Source organism: Ctenopharyngodon idella, chromosome 19, assembly GCF_019924925.1.
Source record: "Ctenopharyngodon idella isolate HZGC_01 chromosome 19, HZGC01, whole genome shotgun sequence".
In the NCBI taxonomy this organism is placed as follows: Eukaryota; Metazoa; Chordata; class Actinopteri; order Cypriniformes; family Xenocyprididae; genus Ctenopharyngodon; species Ctenopharyngodon idella.
The window spans coordinates 23,433,476-23,454,320 of NC_067238.1; the positions used below are offsets into that span (position 1 = coordinate 23,433,476).

General features: G+C 35.4%; 1 protein-coding gene across 1 annotated transcript; it reads right to left on the minus strand.

The window, feature by feature from the left end:
* Positions 1–14,089: 14,089 nt before the first annotated feature.
* On the minus strand, positions 14,090–20,845 carry tmem106bb (transmembrane protein 106Bb). The gene is made up of 8 exons (XM_051873466.1): positions 20,680–20,845; positions 18,653–18,866; positions 18,450–18,513; positions 17,878–18,037; positions 16,804–16,944; positions 16,660–16,709; positions 16,464–16,517; positions 14,090–15,408 (listed from the first exon to the last, which is right to left on the minus strand). Exons 2-8 carry the CDS (start codon positions 18,855–18,857, stop codon positions 15,279–15,281), a joined length of 804 nt encoding a protein of 267 aa, XP_051729426.1. The 5' UTR covers positions 18,858–18,866; positions 20,680–20,845; the 3' UTR covers positions 14,090–15,278.

A 20,845-nucleotide genomic window follows, 5' to 3' on the forward strand; every position in this document is an offset into this window, starting at 1 on the left:
CTCATAATTTGGAGGAACAGGATCATTTTGTTAGAAAAGTCTTTTTTTAATGTTGACATTTTTTACAAACATCCACTTTTCAGTGATCATGTTTGCTATGCAAATTAATGGCAAAGGGATTGACAATTTATAATTTTTTTTTTTTTAATTTATGGAATAGTTTATTACTTTAAAAGAGGAAAACATGATGGTAACAAAGTTAACACTCAACCCGAGTGCACAGCTTAAAGCATTTTTAATAATACATTTGAAAAAAAAAAAAAAAAAAAAACATAAATAGAATGAAAAAAGACTAAATATACTTTTTTAATATTTAAGATACAAATTTATGGCAAAGGGGTGGACAATTTATTTTTTTTATTTTTTTTTTATTTTGGAATTGGATTACTTTAAAAGGGGAAACCATACTTTTTTATTTTAGTAATAGATAAAATAAAATAAAATAAAATAAAATAAATTCACTAAAGGGGAAATAAAAGTAATAAATAAATAATAACAAAAAGTGTGTTGTTTCCTGTATATCAGCTTTTATAAAATGGTTAGTTCCTGTACTTGATTCTGATTGGTCAATAGCTGTGTTTTATTCACAATAAAACACGGCTATGACCGCTTCACCCAACGGTTCTGTGTATCACTACAAAACACCCTTAGCAACCACTTTTAGCAACGTAAACTGTATGTTCTCAATTGATATTGTTCATTGAAGCTTACTGTATTATGTAGAAGAGTATTGTGAGAAAGAGATCGAGTGAGCGAGTTTATTACCTGCATTCAGATTTAGCATTTTCCTTCAGGTCAGTCCTATGTTCATAATAAAAATCTGTTTAAATGTCCGATGTATTATCTTGTCCTTTTAACAGTTAAGGGGTTTTCCCATGACTGACACCGCTAGTCAAAGCATTTGTCAGTTGCGTCTTGTTCCGTGTTCACAATAATTCAGTCTTTTAAATGTAAAAGTCTTCACTACTGACTGACACACTCATAAAGACAGTCTTTACCGCCATCTAATGGTGTAATAATGTAACTTCTGTTGCTGTTCACGGTCAGGGACTATTTTTTCTGGCAGAAGGAAGGCTTTTAGTGAAAGTTTACTTTATGAAAGTTGCATTGTTACATATTTTTGGCTTTAATATTTGTATTGTGTGGTAACCGTTTTATAAAAGCAATAAGGTACTCAAGGCTAGTGCTGTATCATGAATAAGTCTCGTATCTTATTGCTTACATATACACAAAAATGTCACAAGGCCACAATGTCAGTGCATTACCCATAAAAACATTTTTCTCACAGAAATAGGATTTGTATGCATTATATATTGCATTGTCATGTGCCAAAGATTTCTAAGAGTATTGTGGTTCTTGTGTCTTTAAGAACCAAATTTCTCACCTTTAACAGTGACAGTTGCATTCACACTTACAGCAAAAAAAAACTAAATGTAATCAGCTTTTGCTTCTTCACACATTACAGAATCTTCGTTTCTCTCTTGCAGCGTTGCACACAGTGAATTAAAAAAAACTGAATGCTGAATGCAGTGTCACAGTGATGTTATATTTCCTCCAGAGCATGTATTCAGCTCTCTGTGTATCTCACACTGCAGTAAATCAGAGATGCATATGCCTCTAAGAACCCTTCAAACCAGGGTTCAAAACAGTCATGCTCATAGCTTGACATTAACAACCGCCAACCCGCCAAATGCGGGTAGATTTCAGCTGTGGCGGCTAAGACAGCCACTCCCACTTGCCACTTTGGCGGGTTGAATATAATTTCAGCCTACAGTCTAATGAAAGGTAGGCTAGCTAAGCTCGTTGTAGCACAAAATTACAATCGGATCACAGTTCGTTATCGATTAACTTGCAGTTAGTGAAGGCGGGATCGGCGGAATCGCGCTGAATGACACACAACAGAAGCGCTCTCTCGCGTGCGCGCTCTTTCTCTCTCTCTGTCGCGCGCACCCGATCAGATCTCCTTGCGCCTGAATAGTCAAATACACGCACACACAGATGTCAAAATGTCCATCGTGTGGAGTATTTCGCGTGAATACAGTCGGTCAGTGGTGTAGTATACGTGATACGCAGGTATACGCCGTATACCCACTAGGAATGTTCAAGGATTTCCGTATACCCACTTAAAAAAGCGCGAGGATACATAACCATCCAATAAATCACAAAATATGATTTGTGGTTTGTTGCTTTTGACATGAAACAAAGTCTCATATGTCTCAAAGTCTCAAGTTTCATATTTTGCCCATTTTACTTCGGAATAAATAAAAAAAACATAAATACCGTTTTGGCGCTCTTTAATGTGATCGTGACAGATCGCAGTAGCAGTTCAAGAGAAGCGGCAGCCTGACGCGCACGTGAACTGATCTCCGCTTTAAGTTACCAGTTACAGCGCGAAATAAACATGAATGAACATCTCAAGGTATGATAAAAGATACACTACAACTTAACGAAATCCATATCATGTCTCGTATAATCGCTTAATCAGTGTTTCAACCGCGGAAACACGTTAATAACAGCTTGTATGTCACGTAACGTCACATTTACCTCAGAACAAACATATTCAGTGACCATGAACTCGTTAGTCAGCTAGAAAAATGAACTCCAGAGAGTAGCATTTTGCTAAATATATACACCATATTACATATTAACTATAATTTTTAATGTTCTTCACTAGCCTATATTATGAATGTTTGAATAAGTCCGTCAAGTTGACAGCCACCATTTAAATGTTTATATTTCAAAAAACGAATTGGAGTAGAAATAAATTTAAAGTTAGTAGGCCTATTATAACTTTATTATTATAAAAATTCCCTTAAGTGTAATTTAAGTTTGTATACAAATCAGTTCATTTTAACTTTCAATAACCAACTGATTCCATGTATATTTTACAGCATTAGTTGAGATTTTTTTTCTTGAGAAAATTTGCCATGTACTGTACCTGATATACAGTATATCCAAAATAACTGATATTGACTCGAATTGCAAGTTAGTGAATTGAAATGCATAACTATGATGACAGACTGGCAGGAAATGGTGCAAAAGAGAAAACAAAGTCCAAACAGGGTGATATTGTGATATACTGATAAGCTTCATCTTTCCATTATTGTCGCACTCTAAAAAATGCTGGGTTAAAGTTGGGTTGAAAATGGACAAACCCAGTGATTGGGTTGTTTTAACCCAGCAGTTTAACCCAGGTTAAATGTTTGCCCAACCTGCTGGGTAGTTTTATTTAACCCAACTATTGTTTAAAAATGACTATATGGCTGGCTTAAAATGAACCCATAGGTTGGAAATTGAAAATCAGACACATAATTATAGAGGCAACAATAATAATAAAAAGGTGAACATTTATTAATAAATGATTTAATAAGTGTTTATTGTTTGACTATTATGTTTAATATTAATAAATGTTAATTTCCAACATATTTTGGGTTCATTTTAAGCAAGCAATACAGCAATTTTTACACAATAGTTGGGTTAAATAAAACTACGCAGCAGGTTGGGCAAACATTTAACCCAACCACTGGGTTTGTCCATTTTCAACCCAACTTGGGTTGTTTTTAACCAAACATTTTTTAGAGTGTAATAATAGTTGCAACTTGCACTCTTAAATCTGCATTGAAACTTGCCAGCTGATAAAATATGCTCCAGGGACCATATGCATATAACATCTCAGGCTATCTTAAGTGGCTGAGTTAAATGGTGATTGACACTAAACAGTAGAAAATCAGTCCAGAGTCTCTACAGCTATAAATGCCATTGGCTGGTAAAGTCTTTTGTTGATTATAATAAATTGACATGTTGATAAAACACACATAAGCAGTCTTTCAGAATGCTTTCAATTACATATAGCCTAGATCAGATGCATACTACATGCGGTGCTTATGGGGTGTCGCTCTGGGACAGGTATAGGCCTAAGTATGAGGCTGGGAGGGAAAAATCACAGTATACTCACCACAAAAAACTAGACTACACCACTGCAGTCGGTTATGGCTTAAGTGGACGTAAACAGGTGGGTAATAACTGGATATGTGTCAGTAGCCTATATTACGTAGGCCTACATGCATTCAGCAGCCCAATTAAATACCTGCCTGTCATTAATGTTAATCAAACAACAGAAGATGTTAAATAAATGTTAAATAAACCTACTGTATCTAAAAAAAGAGTTTAGGCTATTGTATTTGTAATTTACTAATTTGCTTCTTAGTTCTTTTTATATAGGCCTAGCCTAACAAAAATAACTTATACAATTATAAAATTTATCATATCATGGTCATATTACCCACCCCTTGCCCACTCGTACATACCAGCTGATATAGATACTGATTTGGGTGGTCAGTCTGCATTTGAAAGTTTGAAAGGGTTTTAAATGTAGCTAATCAAGTAAAATGACTCAATATCAAGTAATTTTAGCATGTCGAAGTCAACTTTAATCATATAAAATGTAATTTCCCAACAGCAAAATTGTGGCCGGTGAAAATGCTGAGTGGCTAGTAACTTTGGAAAACCACTAGCCACAGTGGCTGGTGAGCAGAAAAGTTAATGTCAAGCCCTGGTCATGCTGGATGATCAATCCAAACAAGTGCAAAATATTATTTAAAAAATGGGTTACACTTTATTTCGATAGTCCACTTTACACATTTTACTAAGTAACTTTGCGACTACATGTCAAGTATCTCTCATTAGAGTATTAGTAGACTTTATAGGTTTAGGGTTAGGGTTCAGGTTAAGTAGAATAAGTTGACATGTAGTTTCAAGGTTAGGCTACTTATAGGCCTAGTCACTAGAATGTCTGTGGGGGGACTATCAAAATAAAGTGTTAAGGCCCGGTCACACTCAGAACGATAACTATAAATATAACTATAACAATAACTATATTTGTGTCCACATCAACGAACGATAACGGTCTGTTTATTCTAAGCTCACGCGCTGCAGTTTCAAAGTGTGTACAACGTTTTTGCTGTTTTTGTTGCATTTACACGGCTTTAACCAGCAGATGTCCTCAATATGCTATGTTTCGAGTGAATAGCTAGTGCGTAATCGATCTAATCTAACAGTGAATTAAGCTGACAAAGTCAATATAGTGGAATAAAAACAACGCCTAGTCTTTTTCACTGCAGCTTCAAAGGAAGCAAGACAATGTTGTCGAAACTAGCTGAGGTAGGGTATGTTTATTTTACACTGTTTGCTAGCTTGGCTAGCTCGTTAATACCTCTAACCATTTATTCCGATTATATGACCGGTTGTTTTCCATATATCCATTTTCTTTAAAGTATCTTTGAAAAGTTGGTTTAACTTGTCAAACAGTAGTAGCTTTTTCTGGACCTCGGCGATTAACTTCTCCGCAATGTCGTCTAAATTAGAATGGATTCTGATTGGCTGTCAGTGTTTTATCGTTCAACAACTGGGGGAAAAAATCGTTCTGAAAGTAATCCCAACGATATCGTTTCTCTATATCGTTATCATTATAGCTGTGGTGTGGACAGTGCAATTATTTTACATTTAGGGTGCATTCACACTTTTCGGTTCGTTTGGTTTATTTGGTCCGGACCAAAAAAGAAAAAAAGAAAAAACATTTAGTCCTGGTCCGATTAGCGTTCATATTGGCAATTTTATCACCGAACCTAAAGGCATAGGGATACATTCACAACCTGATTGGTCGGATTTTATGACGTATTGCCTATTTTGAGACGGAACTTACCGAACACCCAAAACAACGCTGTGTACTGAGGTAAATGGGCTCGTAGTGTGTGCGTAGCCCGCATATGATGGTATTTTGGCCAGCTGGGAACTCGTAAAGCGCTTATAAAATGTGTAAAGGAGTCAAAACAGCGGCGGGAATCCATCCGTCACACACACAAACGATCTGCTGCGTGGAGACGCGCGTCTGATGCCTGTGATGGGCAAACTCGCGACTATGACGAGGAAAAAACGATATGCGTGAGGACTCTGTCCTTTTTAGGGTCTCATCTTCCTGTTTTTGGTTCGTTTACATGTCTTTGGTCCGTGTTGCGTAACGATTTTTAGAACTATATCTTTATAGTTATCTTTATAGTTATCGTTCTTGGTGTGAACAGGCCCTTTAGCATGTATTAGCAGACAGTCTACTAATACTCTAATGAGAGTTAGTTGACATGTAGTTGTAAAGTTACTTGTAGTTAGTAGAATGTCTAAAGTGGACAATCGAAATAAAGGGGCATCATAAAATGTTCCAAATGACAATTATTTTTGATCTAAAGACTTATGATTCATGCATTTTTTGAAATATAATTGCTTCTATGTATGAATTTCTTTGTAAAACACACACACACACACACACACACACACACACATATATATACGATTTTATGAGAGGTTGTCCATCATGAGAGTGTGCATACAGAGTTTGGATCTAGACAAAGAGTTAAGAATTTGAAGAAGCTCAAATATTCAGTTGTTAACTTTGTTTGTTTGTTTGTTTTTTGGTTACTAAATGATTCCCACCATACTTCCATTTGTGTCATATTTGACATATGACATTTTAATGAAGGTACTATTATTTAAAAATGTTAAAACTCCAAGTAAGTAGATGTGTCTAAACGTTTCACTGGTATATCTTCACAGGAACAATAGAATCAATTGCCACTGAGGATCATGTGTCATTTTAACTGAATGTGAAACTAGACTTACTCTGTGTTCAAAGGAATTTTCCATAACACCTAATTACTTTACTGAACCTTAAGTTCAATCAGTAGTATTTGTGGAATGAGTGGCACGAGTACAGAAAAACTGTTTGTGCATTTCCAAGGTAATTCCAGTGGGTGAAGTTCATTCCAAGTAATGCTTTTATGTGTAATTATTTAACGTTCCTGGTATCCTTGCATAAGTATTATGCAAAAGTTAACAGTTTGACATGATCATGAGTAGAAATATTAAATATAGCATTGCTTAGACAAGGCTAGTGAGTGATCACACAAAATCTAAAGCTGTATACAGTTGCATGAAAAAGTATGGAAACCACTTGCAGAATCTGTAAAAATGTGAATAATTTTAACAAAATAAGAGAGATCATACAAAATATATGTTATTTTTTATTTAGTACTGTCCTGAGTAAGATATTTAGCATAAAAGATGTTTATATATAGTCCACAAGTCAAAAAAATAGCTGAATTTATTTAAATAACCCCATTCAAAAGTTTGTGAACCATTGATTCTTAATACTGTGTGTGGTTACCTGGATGATGTACGACTGTTTTTTTGTTGTGTGATGGTTGTTCATGAGTCCCTTGTTTGTTCTGAACAGTTAAACTGAGCTCTGGTCTTTTAGAAAAATCCTCCAGGTCCTGCAGATTCTTCAGTTTTCAAGGATTTTTTTGCATATTTGAACCCTTTCTAGGAGTGACTGTATGATTTTGAGATCCATTTTTTCACACTGAGGACAACTGAGGGACTCAAACACAACTATTAAAAAAGGTTCAAACATTCACTGATGCTCCAGAAGGAAACACGATGCATGAAGGGGGGTGAAAACTTTTTGAATTCGAAGATCAAGGTAAATTGTTCTTACTTTGTCTTCCGGGAAATGTGCAAGTATCTTCTGTTGCTTCTAAAGGTTAGTACTAAATGAAAAAAAAAAAAAGATATTACAACAAAATAAGAAAAATTTGGACATCTTCATCCTGTTCAAAAGTTTTCACCCCCCGGCTCTTAATGCATCGTGTTTTCTTCTGGAGCATCAGTGAATGTTTGAACCTTTTTTATTAGTTGTGTTTGAGTCCCTCAGTTGTCCTCAGTGTAAAAGGACGATCTCAAAATCATACAGTCACTGCTGGAAAGGGTTCAAATATGCAAAAAATCCTTGAAAGCTGAAGAATCTGCAGAACCTGGAGGATTTTTCTGAAGAACAGAGCTCAGTTTAACTGCTCAGAACAAACAAGAGACTCATGAACAACCATCACACAACAAAAAAAAACAGTTGTAGATCATCCAGGTAACCACACACAGTATTAAGAACCAATGGTTCACAAACTTTTGAATGGGGTTATTTAAATAAATTCAGCTATTTTTTGTCTTGTGGACTATATGAAAACATATTTTAAGTAAAATATCTTACTCAGAACAGTACTAAATAAAAAATAACATGCATTTTGTATGATCTCACTTATTTTGTTAAAATTATTCACATTTTCACAGATTCTGCAAGTGGTTTCCATACTTTTTCATGCAACTGTAGTTCATAAAACACATAGTTATGGCTATACGTTTTTCAAAACAGTATGATAATTATATGTATACAGTACTCTGGTGTGGCACACTTGAACCATAGACTTCAATTGTCTCACTTGCAGTTCTGTCTCCATGACAACCACCATTTGAGGGATCTGTGATCTTGGTCTCGGTGGATCTGTGATTGATAAAGAAAGTCTTCGTTCCTCAGCCGAAAATTTAATTGTCTCTTATGAACTCAGCAGTGCATTATGCAAATCCTTAAATAATGAAAAAACATCACTCAAGGAACCTGGGATGGTAATTGTAGCTCTCTTGTGACAAAACAGACAAACTGATTAAATGCGGGGATCACTGCAGGCCACGGAGAACGAATATGAATATGAAGTCCTGTTCTTCAGTCTTAACATATATCATTTGCATTTTGCAAATGTATAGACACTGTAATCTCTAAAGTTTTACCAGTTCTGGTTTGAAAAACCTTTATTTAAAAAGACAAGTGATTGCAACATAATTACAGCGAGTAACTGAATAGAAATTACGCCTCTTATTGGCAGTTCTTTCTCCTTGACAGCCATTGTGTAATTTGTCTATGCCCTGGATACATTGTTGCCAGCTAATAAAACCATGCTCCCTGTTTGAATTGCCATTGTGTAAGCTCTAAATAAGGGTTGCGGTCAGTGTCGGGGTTATGAAATAACATTCATTAGACTGTTACAATACCCAATTGTACATGATTATTGCTTTGTTGTCCTGGAGAAGCATGGAAATGAAAATCTCCTAATTGCACACTTCAGTATGATGCTTTAAGGAGTTATTTGCGCACTTCAATATGATGTGTTAACATTAATTGCTGAGAAGATGCAGTTTTTAATGAGCAACCCCAGTCATTCACCTTCAAGTCTTTCAATCAATAACTTTAAACTTACCATGAACCGGAAGTTACTATAGTCTTTTCTTCCCTATTGTGATGTATATTTTAGTGAAATGGCTTCTCAAATAAGAAAAAACATAGGGCGGGACTTGATTTTGTCCATCGAGAATCGATTGGATGAATTTTAAATATTTTCTTTTTATTATTTATAATAAATACTGCAATATTCCATAAAAAATAAGAAATGTCAATTTTGATTTCATGGTGACATTTCTATATATACTATATACATTTATTTACAAAAAATAAAAGAAATGTGACATTTAAGAAAATATTTATGATTACTGATGTACAGCGGAGTAATGATATCGGAGTAAGACCGTAACAACGTAACATTAGAATTATGTTAGAATAACATAGGGGAACATTAGAATAATGTTAGAATAACGTTAGGGGAATGTTAGAATAACATTAGGAGAACGTTAAAATAATGTTAGGATAAAGTTAGGGGAATGGTAGAATAATGTTAGGGAAACGTTTAAATAACGTTACGAGAATGTTAAAATAACAAAAGGAGAACATCAGAGTAACGTTAGAATAATGTTAGGGGAACGTTAGAATAACATTATAGGAACGTTAAAACAACGTTACAAGAACGTTAAAATAACGTAAGGAGAATATCAGAGTAACATTAGGAGAACGTTAGAATAATGTTAGGGGAACAGTAGAATAATGTTAGAGGAACGGTAGAATAATGTTAGGGGAATGTTAAAATAACATTACGAGAACGTTAAAGTGTGGTGGCCGAGAGAGCTCAACATAGAGGTCTGCGCTGGACTGTTTTTTTCGTCCTGCTCCCGCAATAGTTCTATTCCGCACGCACCCGCTCCCACCTAAAATTCACTCTGTGTTCACCCGCTATCCGCATATAGTGATTTTCTTCCCGACCTGACGGGTCCCGCTAAAGATCGTTTCCAGAATCTCGCGTTTAAACTTCCCCTAAAGAAAGAGAGTGATTGGGGATAACAAATATAAATTTTTGCTTATACAAGATTTGTATTTGTTATCTTAAATAAGTTGCTGTCAACACCCTAAAAAATGTCAGAGAAAAAATGTCACAAAGAATAATAGGCTAAATATCACAGAGAAAAATAGGCTAAATTAAATAGCCTACAACATGTCCCTCAAAACTATAGGCTATGCCAAAATTACATAAATGAAAACTGTTGGCTTAGCTAGCCTACTGCAAAATCAAATCTTTTTTAACATACACGCAAGAACAGAATGATGCTGACTGACGACCATTTCAGAACGTCTCTCCTTCAAAATCCGATCACAAAGGTTGAATGTTCTCTGAAGGTGCACTCACGCAGACCTCTAATGCAAATAACATATCTTGCCAGGTTTCTCAGGACAGGGAACTGGGGACTGTGTGAACACCACCACTGCAGAAAGTTTTGTTCACTTCAAGTTCAAGCACAGATGCGCTGATGCCAAAGCATCTCGGGAGCGACTGGGTTATTGTCAGACCGCCTGCTCCCGCCTAAAGTACACTAAAGTTACCGACCGCAATCCGCCTTTCATTCAAAATTTAATCCCGCGCAGCAAGAAATCTTATCGGGTCCCGCGGAAGAGCCGCGGGAATGCAGACCTCTAGCTCAACGCGCTGCAACTGAAGAAAACACATGCAAATTGAAAAAACACCAGCAAATAAAGGAAACATCTTCATCAGTTTGACAACACGTGCTGCAAAAGTTCACAACACATGCAAATACAAAAACGCGCTGCAAGTTCACAACACATGCAAATACAGAAACGCGCTGCAAAAGTTCACAACACATGCAAATACACGCACTGCAAATACTCACAACACAAGCAAATACAGAAACGCGCTGCAAATAGCACATACCAGGCCAAGCGATCTCAAGCCCCCCTCTGCGATGATCTGAATGATGATGATGATGATAATGAGGCTACTTTTAGAATTAAATTAATATTTTAATTTGCCCCGCAATAATTTATAGCGTATCACGCATAACTCCTCATTTAAAAAAACAGCTTGTTTAATACCTACATCTCTTCTCATTTTTTTCACTACGTATGGGCCACAAGAGAAATATTAAGAAATAAATTAAGGTTAAATAGTGTTATCAGAACATATTGAAGTAGAGCTCTCATTGCTCAGTTTTTAGTTTCACTTTCTGCAGTGAATAATTGAATGGGATTTGAGACATAAAATCAAGTAAATTATTAAAAAAAAGATAATTTATTATTAGTAATTTATTAATAATATTTTTTAACGCAAAATAATACCCCCCCAAATCTTTTGTCCTGGCACCAGGACTGGCACAGACCACATCAACAAGTGACATACCTGGCTGGGACCTCTTATTGTTCAATGTTTACTCTTCAGTGGTGTGCACCTGAAAGGTGAGTTTTGTTTATCTTAACATTCTGATCGTATGTGCATTGTGAGCAGGCCTATTTGCAGCGCGTTTTTGTATTTGCTTGTGTTGTGAACTTTTGCAGCGCGTTTCTGTATTTGCATGTGTTGTGAACTTTTGCAGCACGTGTTGTCAAACTGATGAAGATGTTTTCTTTATTTGCTGATGTTTTTCTATTTGCATGTGTTTTCTTCATTTGCAGCACGTTGAGCTCTCTCGGCCACCGCATTTAAGTAATCTAAGGAGAACATCAGAGTAATGTTAGAATAACGTTAGGGGAACGTTAAAATAACGTTAGGAAAATGTTAGAGGAACGGTAGTATAACGTTGGGATAACGTTACGTTATTAGGGGAATGTTAAAATAACATTATAGAAACGTTAAAATAACGTTACAAGATCATTAAAATAATGTTACAAGAACATCAGCGTAACGTTAGAATAACATTAGGAGAACGTTAGAATAACATTAGGGGAACAGTAGAATAACATTAGAGGAACGGTAGAATAATGTTAGGGAAATGTTAAAATAACGTTACAAGAACATCAGAGTAACGTTAGGGGAACGTTAAAATAACATTATAGGAACATTAAAATAATATTACGAGAACGTTAAAATAACAAGGAGAACATCAGAGTAACGTTAGAATAACGTTAGGAGAACGTTAAAATAACGTTACAAGAAAGTTAAAATAACTTTACAAGAACATCAGAGTAATGTTAGAATAACGTTAGCAGAATGGTAGAATAATGTTAGGGGAATGTTAAAATAACGTTACGAGAACATCAGAGTAACGTTAGAATAACGTTAGGGGAACGTTAAAATAACATTATAGGAACATTAAAATAATATTACGAGAACGTTAAAATAACATAAGGAGAACATCAGAGTAACGTTAGAATAACGTTAGGGGAACGTTAGAATAATGTTACGACAAAGTTAAAATAACTTTACAAGAACATCAGAGTAATGTTAGAATAACGTTAGCAGAATGGTAGAATAATGTTAGGGGAATGTTAAAATAACGTTACGAGAACATCAGAGTAACGTTAGAATAACATTAGGAGAATGCTAAAATAACAGTAGGAGAATGTTAGAATAACGTCAGAGGAATGTTAAAAGAAAACGTTCTTGGCTAACCAAAAAAAAACTTAAAAAAAGAATGTTCTGGGAACCAAATTACTGTTTATACTATACTGGGTCGCAGGTGTGCTGGATGATTACTGATGTACAGTGGGGTAATGATATTGGAATAAAGAGGTTAGGGGAACATTCTGGAAACATTAGAATAAGTTCTATTTCCGTTAAGAAAACTTTCCTGGCTAACCAAAAACAAACCTTAAATTAAAGCTGCAAGCAGATGAAAGGGCCCTCGCACCTGGGCTCACCGCCACCCGTTGGCCTTAGGAAAACAGTGAACAGTGGGCGACATGCATGTAAGCAAGTAAATACAGAAGTATGGCAAAGTCATTTCAAAGTGCCATTTTGTGGCGTTATTCACATACATTAGCACTTAGCCAAGTATTGCATGATTTAATGTGTTTCTAACATGTTTGGTACTTCATGGCATATTTAAACATATATCTGGGAGTGAATTACAGTGTAAAGCGTGCCATTTCCTGTTGCCAGCAGGTGGCACTATGACTGTAACTGAACATTGGCATGTAGATGTCTTCAGGCCTGGACTCTAATAAAACATGTGAAGTTTGGGGCAGATCTGACATTGTATACCCGAGTTACAACAACTTCCTGTTTCATGGCAAAACATTGAACTTTGTCAGGCTGCCACAGACACACCCTTCAGTGAAAACTCAAGATCTTCGCAATTTAACGTCACAAAGGCCTTAAGATTAGACTGACAACATATGATGTTGATCTAATTAAAGCTCTAGGAGGAGTTCCTTAAAGTACAATGTCTGGAAATGGCAAAAACTGCAAAAATTTTGCAGAGAAAGTTCAAAACATCTCACTTCCTGTTGGGTTTTCAGATTTTGCTTCCAGGGACTTTTTTGTAGGTATTGGGCTGTTAGATGTGTCTACCGAATTTCATACCTGTACGTGAAACGTAGAGCAAAGACTTAAATATGCTTACCGCATCATGCTTTCGTCTCTCATCAATGGGTGGTAGATCATTCAGTGCTATGGCACCGAAATCTTTTTTCAAAATACTTCACCTCCATTTAGTGTTTTACTGTTTAGTTTTTGTGTGTATATGTATGTATGTATTGTATGCATGCTTACTTCATTATCTCCCTCAACAGCGACCCAGAGCTTGGGAAAGGCACTTTATAAATAAAACATATTATTATTGTTATTAAAGTACAGGTCCAGTAAAGAGATGATGTTAAATGTGTTTGCACATTTATTCATGAAACAGATAACCACAAAGGAATTCAATCCTGTGCACATAAAGTAAGTACTGAGTGCTTTAATATAGAATTAATGTACCTGAAACATAAAATAACTTTATTACAGCAATTTTAAAGTAAAGAAAATGCATTTACACACCCTCAAACATAATAAACATATTCTTTTCCTCACATAAATTAATAGAAACAAAGGACAAGTGACTCAAAACATGTTTATTTCATGGAAACTAGTAGGGGTCATGTTATTTCAGTGTATTTCTTAAGCAGTCCAAACGACTTTTTTCAAAAATGAGAAGTGCTACATACAAACATGTACATCAAGCAGTCAGTAGTTATGAAATGCATAAATGCTAAGTCATGTTAGCAGCCACTTCTGTTACAGATGCAAAAGATTATCTTTAAGCATATAATCTTTTAAGCTTTTTTACAAACATGATTAAAATGTTTACAAATGTAAATTTCTATATAGTCCATTTTGTTAAAAATGTTATCAAACTTCTCTCAGTCTAAACATAATATCTAGTTTTAATGAGCAAACTTCTACACTTCTATATGAAATGCCTTTAAATACTAAACAATAAGAAATCTGAGGGAATGATCATCTCCTGATATCCTCCATTATGTAAGCAGCCAGATGCTCTCAGGTCCCAGTGATTGTTGTTCTACATAATTAGTGCTTTATCAACTTGCATTTGGAGGCAATTTCTCATGGAGATTGACAGCTTATAAACTGTGACAATGAGAAACTTTGCTATCAAAGAGCAAACAAAATAAATAGATTGAAGCATTTTACTTTCACCAACTTTTGTGCTATCTACAATGACATTCCCTCAGTGGTCACATGATCCTTTTGTATGAAACACAGTAGCTGAAAGCAATCTCAAATATGCACCCCCCCACTCCCCCTCAGAAAACAGCATCATGTAATGCCGTCTGTGAGCATGAACCAACTCTGTGGAACTGGAACGAGGTATTAGTGTTTTTGGGTTAAGATTGATCTCGTCATTGGAACTGTAATGAATATCAGGTTCAAAGCGATAAAAATAATAACCCAAAATACCATCAAGTCACTTTAGAGGGCTTTTAAATAGGTAGTGCTTGAAAACAAGGGAACTTTGTCAAAAGGTAACTCGTACCTCCACACTAATGAACTACTCTGTTTGGCAAAGTGAACTGGAATGAGAACTACGCAGACTTCGCAATGTTCATATTGCTTGGATAAATTAAAAATAAAGTGCATTATTCGTGAATTGCATACACCCTGACATCTGGTGGTTAACTGGCAGAAGTGCAGTCATCCCTCAACCAGATTTGCCAAAACAATGACACATGGAATGGAATGGAGAGGTGAGGGACAGGGTTATGTATTACACTATCAGGATCAGCTCTAGCCTGCCCAAGGAGTATTCAGACTATATTCATGCAGAGCCGTAGTGTTTCCTCCGCAATCCACATACTGGTACATCTCCTGAGACACCTGCTCAGCATGGCCAAAATACACTGTAGTGACGGTTATCCTGCAAACCAACAAGCAAAGTTAATAACAAATAAACCAAGCAAATGTACCTGACTGCACTACAATTACCTCAAACCTGCTTTACCTGCGTGGCTGCTGAACATGTAGCAATGTGTGCTAAGTGCTTCACCACAACTCCAAAGTTTTTTTTTAATTTAAATAAGTGTTTGACATGCTGTATACTTTACTAATTTACTTAGACCAATTGGGCGGCACAGTGGCTTTCTGTGCGGAGTTTGCATGTTCTCCCTGCGTCGGCGTGGGTTTCGTGGGTAGTGAGTGATTTGTAAACTTATTTAAACTTATAAACAAGAGATACATACTGCTATGTATCTTAATCTTCATTTCTCATTTGTCTGTATTACTAATGTCAAATAAAATTCTGAAGAAAAAAGTATTTCGAAAAAAATGCAAAATTTTGCTGCAGCCTTGGATCCGGAAGTATTTTTTTTCCAATTCATTTTTCCCACAGGCATTTTTAAAATGTTTTGATTAAAGCGTTATAAGCTTTGAAGCAAACCAACCAGCTATAATGTGAATCACAACATTACAAACTTTGATTTGAATCAAAAACATATTTGGAAATCAAACAAAAAGAAAAAGGTACAAGACTATGTACTTAACAGTTTTAATGTGGTAAAGAACCACGATCCCATGAAGAATTGCAAATAAAATGTTTATTGTGTACATAGATAAAACATTTTACCTTTATTGCAAAATATGCATATCTATGTAGTTTGAGTGCATAGGGATACTATCACATCATTCGCAGTGCTTCATGGGAATTGGTGGATGCTAAAGGGTTCTTTTGGTGTGATTTGCTAGTTTTGATTCTCTGATTTGTGGAGATTTCTTTGCAGAATCATGGGTAATGTAGTTTTCACCAGAAATTCCGCTGTTAAATTCTATTATTTAAAAAATAAGTTGAAATAATGCAGATTGGTGGCTTCAACAAAAGCATGTATCGTCAAACACACAGTAGGTCTGTCTTTAAAGGTTTATAAATTATCGTTAAAAATCTATCAAAACAATATACGTGTTTTGCACAATACTTACTGCATCATAACCACAATGTTGTGCACCTTGATGCTCTGCAGAGTACAGTAGTCACTGTAAAACAGATGAAGTTGAAAAGGTCTGTTAGGAAAAATAAAAACTCAGCAAAAAAGTAACGTCTTTTTTGCCTTGAAAGTGAGAGTATATACATTTACTATGTGTTAAGTTTTCATGTATGAAAAGTGTGTATACTTACTACATATAGCTCATTTCATCTGCTATGGTGGTGGGCACCATGTAATCAATCTGACAAGAAAAAAAAAGTATAATAAAAATATGATCAAAGTTAATATATGCTGAAGCATACCTACTTTAACAGCTATTTAAAGTAAAGCTCTACCTGCTTCATATCCAGGGGGCCAATAGTGGTTATGTTGCTAACGCGAGTCTTTCCAATCACAGTCTTGGAAAACTGCACCTGGGCTGTGATGTTGGTCACGTCCACCGAGTAATAGTTGTTGTTAGTAATATTCAAAGAGTTCTTTAAATGGAAATAAAGACAATTAAATGGGATGAACAGGCATCTAAAAAAAAATCTGTCTTCAAACCTGCATCAACCTGCTAAGCATCTGTCTGTTAAAAAAAATGATACAGGTTTAGATTGAAACATATTTGGGATTGATTGGATTGATCCCATATTTGGGATCTCTTAAAGGATTAGTTCACTTTAAAATGAAAATTACCCCAAGCTTTACTCACCCTCAAGCCATCCTAGGTGTATATGACTTTCTTCTTTCTGATGAACACATTCGGAGTTATATTAATAAATATCCTGACGCATCACAGCTTTATAATGGCAGTGAACAGGACCAACGAGTATGAAGCTCAAGAAAGTGCAACCATCCATTATAAAAGTACTCCACACGGCTCCGGTGGGTTAACAAAGGCCTTCTGAAGCGAAGCGATGCGTTTGTGTAAGAAAAATATCCATATATATCTAGCTTCCGCCAGACCGCCTTCCGTATTAAACTTACAAAAAAAGTAAGGTTTTTCGTAAGTTGAATACGAAAGGCGTAGGATGTAGCGTAAGCGTTTTGAACTGCGAGAGACGTTACACTTTCTTCATAAGTTGAATACGGAAGGTGGTCTGGTGGAAGCTAGGTATTTTACTTTATAACTTGTTAAATATGGATATTTTTCCTTACACAAACGCTTCGCTTCAGAAGGACTTTCTTGAGCTTACCCCCTGACTCGTTGCCCCCGTTCACTGCCAAATGTGTAAAATGCGTCAGGGTATTTATTAATATAACTCCGATTGTGTTCATCAGAAAGAAGTCATATACACCTAGGATGGCTTGGGGGGGGTTTCATTTTAAAGAGAACTAATCCTTTAAATTTATTCCTGAAGCAGATACACCATTGAACACTTTTAAGCTCACTTGTGTAGAGTGATAACTGTTCTGGAGGAACTTACAGTGACATTAAGATAGACAATGCGTTTGCTCTGATCATAGGACACGTAGACAGACTTCACTCCCACATAGTTCACATCAATGGAACGTGGGAAAAGGAAGAAAACAGCCAGGCTGGAGAGCAGCAGGCACACAGTGACTGAAGCAGTCACATACAGCTTGCTGAAAGACATACATAACAGATTTAGAGCTAAATCAGTAAAACAAACACAACATAAATATCTTCATAAATACAACATAATCAAGATTTTTTTAAAGAACAAAATATAAAAAAAATCTACAGTATATTCTAATATTAATACTAGACTAAACATGTATAATAATACTTATACAGTTTTATTTAGGGATACAAATAGTAATAAAACAAGAGGAATATATTTCTATTTTAATTCACTTTTATGCGTTAGACCGATTTTACAATTTCAAAAGCAACGAACGAAAATTAAATCTAAATCTTTACTGCTCTGTCAGTTTGGTTGTATTTTAAAGACATTTTTATTGTTAATTAAGCCCTATTTTTACATGAAGACATTTTAGGGATCCGCAGACACCCTGATTTCTAAAATTCTCTTACGTTCTCCTTGGTCTCAGCCTCTGGTCACTGTATGGGATCAGGGCCACCAGCTGATTTTCTTGGCCTGCATAAACATGTCACAGTGTGTCACATGATGTACATTTTTAGTGAGAGATGGCATTTCAGATAGGGTTCCTTTAAAAACATTTCAATCAACATGAACTTTCTAGATGAAGTGTTCTAAACTGAGTTTAGAAATGTACCTCGCGGGATCCTTCCAGTGCCTTGGCATGTGGGGCAGGTGACGCTGTCTCGGCCAGTGAACTCCACGTAAGGGAACTGAGACACGTCTCCCCCGCTCTTACTGTCCTCCGTCTGCATGGCGCTGTACCCGGGGGACGTGGTTAGGCTGTCCTGACAGTCATCATGACAGGTATGCTTAGGCAGGTGGGAAAGAGCCTTCCCCATTTTGTACACCTGTGATAAAAGCAAAGATTTCACTTTTGCTTCAATGTTCTGTTATTATATACCAATGTTTCTATTTATTTTACTTCCTGATTTTTTTGGACACATCTACATTGTCAGTAAATGACACCAGTTTTTACGGAACAGCGCCTATAATAACGTTGTAATAAATGGCTATAATTTGCTTAGGGATTGTTACATGTAGACAAAATCTGGAAGTCTAAAACATCCAAGTATAACTTTCTAAAGGAAAAAAATCTAAACTTTAAGAGGTTCTGTTTGAGTTCACAGTTAAAAAAAACAACAACATTTTGCTGGCGTTTTTCTAAATTCTGAAAAATTCATCCGCCCTCAGTCTCAGACCAAAATGTAAAATTGGGAATTTAAATGAGCTAGATTGAAACTTCAAGTTCTCCTGTTTATGGTCACTCTGTGACCTCTAGAATGGGTTAGAAAAATGAAGAAAAGTACAGGCGAGTCAGGTGCCCCAAAAATATTCTAGGTCTTTAAGGGTTAATATGGGTGAAATAACACAAATTATACTATAAAACTAAGGTTAAAAACAAAACCGAACATCACTAGCATGTCTAGAAAAAAATTGCATATCAAAGACCACCAAAACCATTTAGAACAGAATATTTATGGACAATCAAAAAGAATATACTAAGAATATACTCTATAAGAATAAACTGAGAATGTAACATAACAGAATTATGACTAGAGAATCTTTACTAATAGAAACTTTAATAAAGGATCAAATAGAATAGAACTAAATACACAGAAACTTTAACAGAGAACTGAACAGAATAAAATAGAACCTTCAATAAGTAATTGAACAGAATATAAATAAATTGAACAGAATCTTTAATAGAGAATCAAATAGAATTAGTAGACAATCAAATATAAATCAAATATCTTGAATAGAGAATCAGAATTAAATATCTAATAGATAAACGAATGTAACAGAATCTTTATTAGAGATTCATATACAAAAGAACTTTTAACGGAGAACTGAACAAAATAAAACAGAACCTTCAATAATTAAACAGAACAAAATCTTAAATAAAGAATCAGAATAGAATCTTTAACAATCACATAAATAGAACAGAATCTTTAACTGAGAACCGAAAAATATAATAGTGAATCAAATAGAATGGAATTTTTTTAACAGGGAATCAAATACAATAGAATCTTGAATAGAAAAAGAGAACGGAATCGCACTGAGAATAAAATACAACAGAGCATTTAACGGAGAATTAGTAAAAGAGAATCAATTAGAACCTTCAACAAGTAATCTAACAGAATAACACATTAAATAGAGAATTAGAATATAATCTTCAAAAGAGAAGTCAATAGAACAGAATCTTTAAGTGAGAACAGAACAGATCAAAATATTTAATAGAGAATCAAATAGGACATATCGGTCTACGGATTACAGTATCTTATATAACACTGACTTGAGAGTCATGCTGACAAGAAAGTGTATACAATGTCATCAATTCCCTGACCAGACATCCATATCCAGCATTTTATTTGCCGAAACAACAACCGATTAGAGATCAATGATAGCTGATGAAACTAAAGTCATGCATCGTGTTTATGTTTTAGAAGTGCGAAGTAAAAATGATACAAGGCCATGTGTAGGCCTTGACACATCAGATCGTACATGAGCATCGCTACTGACTGGTTGGCTAAAATCAAAGCTAAGTTAAAAACGTAGCGGGATAGTTTGCTCTGAACCAGTTGCTAAATACAGCGCCCTTAGATTAACATAGGCTTTTCACATTTCAAATATGAATATTTACGTAAAAGATGTTGTTCTTACCTAAATTAATCGGTTTAGGTGAGCGCTTCAGTAGACATGCAGTTGTCGTTTATCTTTTGTACTGACATGCGCAGTGCGTCGTTTCTCAGAATAGGCACAAAATACTTCAGCTCATTAATATTAATTAACCTTCATGGAGCATCCAATCACGAAATACATTAATATG

Bases quoted from the DNA above. Each gene is read 5' to 3' on its own strand.
- tmem106bb (XM_051873466.1), bottom strand. From the start codon at position 18,857: ATGGGGAAGGCTCTTTCCCACCTGCCTAAGCATACCTGTCATGATGAC. The intron at 18,038-18,449 runs GTAAGAGAATTT...TATGTCTTTCAG, and splicing joins AGGCTGAGACCAAGGAGAAC to CAAGCTGTATGTGACTGCTT. The intron at 16,710-16,803 runs GTAGAGCTTTAC...TTTTCTTGTCAG, and splicing joins GCCCCCTGGATATGAAGCAG to ATTGATTACATGGTGCCCAC.